Source organism: Neltuma alba, unplaced genomic scaffold (assembly GCF_004799145.2).
Source record: "Neltuma alba isolate B1F8T4 unplaced genomic scaffold, ASM479914v2 tig00012727_pilon, whole genome shotgun sequence".
NCBI lineage: Eukaryota > Viridiplantae > Streptophyta > Magnoliopsida > Fabales > Fabaceae > Neltuma > Neltuma alba.
The window spans coordinates 7,324-13,193 of record NW_021637149.1 but is presented as its reverse complement, the minus strand read 5'-3'; the positions used below and the strand labels follow the sequence as shown (position 1 = coordinate 13,193).

The window sequence follows — 5,870 nt, the reverse complement described above, 5'->3', positions numbered from 1 at the left end:
GAAGGAAATATGGCGTACCCCGCGGGACTATTTGCCGCAGAGGAGGCCGACCATCTTGGGCCGTTGAAGATCAGAGGGCTGAAATTTGGTGCAACCATTCTTCCGCGGGAGCCAGAGAACTAGATCCACAGTGAGGATGATGAATGACAGGCGGTTGCCGCTATGTGTGACCGACCTGCTGTGGGAGTTGTCGTTGCCGGAGGGAGTTGACCGTGAGCATGAGTGTTGCAATCCAACGGCGGGAGATGGATCGACAGAAGGAGCTGGGGTTGATGACGGAGGATAGGAGAGTGAGCGTGATTGTGTACTTCGCAGAAGGAGGCTACCATGGCATTGACGTTAGCGATCTCTTGAAAGCTAAGGCGCTGTATGCGATTATGAAGAATTTAGAACCCGTTTAGAATAATTTATAAATAGTTTATAAACAGTTTTTTAATAGTGATTTAGAGAATGCGAAGTAAATATGTAAGAGAAGTTTTATCTCGGTTTACGTAAAATATATTTATAAGGAATTTTTACCATGATTCCAAACAGGCACTTAATGTTCCATCGAGTCGCATGAATGAATATTAAGAAACGTTGCCGTTTTCGTATCACATGGCGTGAGACCAAATGAAGAAACCGATGCTTTGTTGTTGTTCGGGTTTTGGGAGATCGGTTAGGTGACAATGGCCATAATCTAAATCTAAAGTTAGACTTGAAAATTCTTCGTGTGGATATAGAATCAATAAAGAAATGAAGAAAAATATTTTAAAAAAAAACAGAGAGAGAGACGAAGAAAAAGAGGTCACGTGTTGGGTCATAGATTGATGGAATTTGCAGAGAACACTTCTTTCTCCAAGTGCAATCTGGTGCACAAAAAAAAAAAAATCTGACTCCCCTCCCTCAAATTTCCAAGTTCTAATTGACATGGAGTACGTTGTTTCTAAGATTAATAGCATGTCAAGGGGATGGTTATCTTGGGCTTTAAAAAAAAAACTCAATGCTTAAACTTAAAAAAATAAATGATTTCTAGATATTTAAAAGTTTGTTAAAAAGTAAAAATCATTTTGTTTTTAGTTACACCCATAATTTAGTGATTTTTAAATATTATGATATCCCATCTATTTTCGCATCTCTAATTATTATAAAAAATAATTTCTTTTCAAATTAATATAAAATCCAGTTGATTTGGTTCAAACGAAATTGGGTTAGTAATCTGTCATTTCTCTGGGCGAAAGAAATATGATCAGCTCTTCTCCAAGCCCAGATAAGAAGGCCCAGTATGCATTATTAGTAAAATGGGCTAAATTTTAAATTATTTCAATTACTAAGAGCCCAATCACGAGGGCGAATTAAGCAGCCCATACAGGGCCTTAAACTTCAAAATGGTTTGGACAAAATGCGCTGAAGTTTAATTAATTTAAAAAATTGGAATGGGAGAAAAATGTTGGCATCTCACAGATAAGCAAGAGCAGATGGGAACGATAGTTAGAGGCCAGAGATCCGTCTTCTTCTCTCCGAAAGTCAATATCTTCCGTCGCCATGTTTCTCTTTCCTTTATCACAGTTCCATCTCTCGTGGTCAACCGCACTCGTGCTTTCTTTATGCTTTCTCTGTTTCATCGCAAACTCCGATTCTAACCAAACACCATGTTCAGAAAGTGACGCCTACCACAAGCTCAACGTCGTCCTCAACCCCGACGGCACTCTCACCCGCTTAAATCCCCGTCCTGTGAGCCCTCCCTCGCCGGATCCCAGCCTCCCCATCTCCGTTCTTTCCAGAGACCTCCACGTGGATCCTTCCAAACATACCTGGGTTCGGATTTTCCTGCCCCGCAATGCCCTCTCCTCCCAGAAGAAGCTACCCCTCGTCGTCTTCTTCCACGGCGGCGGCTTCATCGTCCTTAGTGCAGGCTCCACCATGTTTCACGATTTCTGCTTCAACATGGCCGACGATCTCGGCGCCGTCGTCGTGTCCGTCGAGTACCGTCTTGCTCCGGAGCATCGCTTGCCTGCGGCGTACGACGATGCCATGGAGGCTCTGCATTGGATCAGAACCCGTCCTGATGATTGGTTGGGCCATTACGCCGATTATTCCGAATGTTATCTTATGGGAAGCAGCGCAGGGGGAAACATCGCGTACTTTGCGGGACTGCGTGCTGCCGAGCAGGTGAAGCATCTTGAACCGTTGAATATCAGAGGGCTGATACTTGTTCAACCATTCTTCGGCGGGATGCAGAGAACGGGATCAGAATTGAGGCTGATGAACAACGAGCGGTTGCCGCTGTGCGTGACGGACCTGTTATGGAAGTTATCGTTACCGATGGGAGTTGACCGCGATCACGAATATTGCAATCCGATGGCGGGAGAGGGACCGGAGAGAGTGGAAAAGATCAGAGGGCGAGGATGGAGAGTGTTGGTGACAGGGACCGGGGGGGACCCACTGATGGATCGACAGAAGGAGGTGGTGAAGATGATGGAAGAGAAGAAAGTGAAGGTGGTGGGCCACTTCACAGAGGGAGGCTACCACGGGATTCAAGATCGCGATCTCCAGAATGCTAAGGAGCTCTATGCGGTTGTGAAGAAATTCATATCGTCTTGCAGGGCAGATGAATGAGTATGAAACGTCGTCGTTTTTTGATTCATGTTGTCTGGTACTCATTCAGTTCGGTTGTTATCATCGTAGTGATGATCTGCATCTTAATTAAGATTGAATAATAAAAGCTCTGGTTTTTTTTCTTTTATTTGCCAACATAATAAAATCTCTGGTTGCGTGTACCACGGCAACCAAACGAAAGTCACTGAACCTTAAACTTGAAAATATTATCCGTAATATAGTACAGTTTCGTCACATGACTCCATAGTATGAACAATACATACCTGCATTCCCGCTACAAATAGAAAAGGGTTAATTGGGCCCTACTAACCTCTTCCTTCCTTCATCGTCGCATTAATGCACGGGAGTGATTAAATCCTCCATTTTTTTTAAAAAAAATTACAAATTAAATCGCCCATGGTTACTTGTTTATTTTGTTCCTAAATAAAATAGTCTTTTACCATCGCTGGAAAAAAAAAAGTCTTTTACTATCATATTTTGTCTTCAATATAAAAAATATTTAACCAATTTAATTAGATTAATAAAATAAAATAAATTAATTATAGCGGATATCACATCTCTTCTTTCATAGTCGCATTAACACTAGGGAGTGGTTGAATCTTCCATTTTTTTTAAAAAAAATTACAAATTAAATCTTTCATAATGTACTAATGAAAATCAAAAATAATTTTGCAAATCAAGGGCATCTACAAGTTCGAAGCGATGAGGTTGAAAGGGGAAAGAAAGTCAGCCAAGGTCTTTGCAGAGAGAAGTGAATAATGGAGAGACAACAAGCTTTTGATGGGATAGGTGGACACATCTGGATCACCCGTTGATCTCTTATGTGAATATTTCAGCAAATTTGAATAGTCGAGACAAAGTTAAAGATCGTATCAATGCCTCAAGACATTGGAATGTTTTCGGATGGGATGGTGTATTTCCTCTTTAGGTCACTTCTCTCTTGATGAAAACAAAACCGCCTTCTAGCAATCCTCCTTATTGTTTTACTTGGTGTCCACCTAAGGATGGAAATTTTTCAGTCAAATCAGCTTATGATTTCATTGTAGGCACCAATCATGGTGAAGAAAATATGGTTTGGAAACGCATTTGGCAGTTGCAAGTACTCGAAAAAGTGAAATTATTTAATCAGCAAGTGTCCCGTGAGAGACTAGTGACTAACTCACACAGAGCAAAATGTGGCCTTTCCTCTTTAAGCGATTGTCCGTTCCAATGCCATAGAGAGGAGTGTTTTACATACACCGAGAGATTGTAAAAGAGCAAGAGATATGTGAAAAACTATGTTAAAACATAACTCTTTTTCTAGCTTTTTCTCTGAAAATTTACAGGTATAGCTTAAATGGAATGCTAAATCCAACCTACGTCATGGGAGATTTGCAAACTTTACATGGTCCAAAGTGTTCGGCCTAGTTTGCTGAACATTGTGGACTTCCATGTGCAAGCTACTATTTGATGGAGGATCGGTCTCAACAAGAGACCCTGCTCACCGATGTCTTTATAACCTAATGGAATGTGTCGCCAACAATGATTTCAAGTGTACTAATTTTAATACCAGTAGCTCCTATGAAACAAGTTGGTTTCCACTAACAAATGGAACTGCGGGGATTGATGTGGATGCCTCGGTAATAGGAAACTCCCATGCAACTTGTGGAGGAACCATTAGAAATGAGCTCGGGGAATGGGTTATGGGTTTTTAGAGATCAATTGGTTTGTGCTTAATTAGTCACTAAAGTGGAACTCATAGCAATCAATACTGGAGTGGAAGTTGGAAGGCAACTTGGATACATCAAAGTCATCATCTTTACAGACTTCCCAGAGGCTTTCAACATGCTCATGCAAGAGTGGTCACCAGATCATCCCCTCTACTTTCTTACAGGAGAAATCAGAGATATTCCATTCCAACAGTGGGAAGTGGAACTACATCACAAGAGCAGAGACAACATTAGATATTCCAATTTTCTTGCGCGGATTGGACATAACAATTCCTTTGAAGTGATGATGATTGCGGAAGTACCAGATGGGTGTGTAGAGCTATTTTTAGCTAACGAGTGTTGTTGCGATCAACTGGGTCCTATGGATTCTTAAGACGACATTTTGAACTTAATTTCTAGATGTCATCTTTGTCTTTTATCAAGCTGTTGCTTCCCCTTTCATTTCAAAAAACAGAAAACAAAAAGAAAGGGGAAAGAAAGTAATAGCCTGTGGGGCGCATTTTTTTAAAAAAAAAGGGCCTGTGGGTGAATTTTGGAGCATTCAAATTGGGCCATTCAATGGGGTTACATGCATAAGCCCATGCAAAGTTGGGTCATTTGGGCCTTGATATTGGTTTCCATGTATAAGTCCAAATAAAATATTAATTCGGTTTTAAATATAAAACCCATTTTATACCCTGTAGTTTAATTTACACTACAAAATGAATATTTAGAATCGAGAAGTATCAATCAAAATATCTTACCTGACAGGTTATTAAAAATTCAGGAAAAATACAAATGGGCAATGATTTATTTGGGGGGGGGGGATTTGACAAAAGTTAACTTCTATATAATTGGATAAAGCATTTGGCTGTGTAGCAATAGCAACCAGACCAACGATAGTGATTTTTTTTTTTTGCAGGAACAATGATAGTTATTTTAGGTGCACTAATCTACAGTTAAATAATGTATTGTAATGAGTACTATCTCTGTAAATACTACATCTAGTACTTAATATAAGAGTTATTTTATCATTTAATTTGATCGTAGATACAATATCTCAGTCTGTTTTATCTTTCATGTTTAAGTATCATATTTATGGATAAATTTTTTTCATTGATTAAGAAAATAAATCAGAGAGAATCATTCATCATATTTTTTAAAAAGCGAGGCAAGCACATGGCACGGAAACCAGCATATAGAAGGCCGCGCATGCAGCTTTTTGGTTTGTGAGTTTCGCATGGAAAATAATACTCCCTCTGTTCCTTATTATAAGAGACGAATAACCGAATTACGTTGATAAAAAAAATAGTTAAAATTAGTTAAAAACAATCAATGTGTAAAAAGTATAATTTTCTTTTCAAAAATGCCCTCATTAATAAGGATAGAGAACAATGGTAAATTATTAAAAGAAAGAGAAGTGGGCAAGAGAGAGAGTGTGAGTTGGAGATAATAAATATGGGTAAAATAGGAAATCAATACAAAAAAGTAGAGACAACTTTTAAGTGTCTCTTATATTTAGGAACATGCTATAAGTATCAAATGTCTCTTATAATAAGGAACGGAGGGAGTCATGTATTGTGG

General features: G+C 39.3%; 1 protein-coding gene across 1 annotated transcript; it reads left to right on the top strand.

Moving 5' to 3' along the window:
* The first annotated feature begins 1,416 nt into the window (after nucleotides 1-1,416).
* Nucleotides 1,417-2,718, top strand: LOC114730358 (carboxylesterase 1-like). Its single transcript, XM_028917417.1, has one exon. It carries the CDS (start codon nucleotides 1,525-1,527, stop codon nucleotides 2,596-2,598), a length of 1,074 nt encoding a protein of 357 aa, XP_028773250.1. The 5' UTR covers nucleotides 1,417-1,524; the 3' UTR covers nucleotides 2,599-2,718.
* Nucleotides 2,719-5,870: the final 3,152 nt, after the last annotated feature.

Coding starts and splice junctions, on each gene's coding strand:
- LOC114730358 (XM_028917417.1), top strand. CDS start 1,525: ATGTTTCTCTTTCCTTTATCACAGTTCCATCTCTCGTGGTCAACCGCA.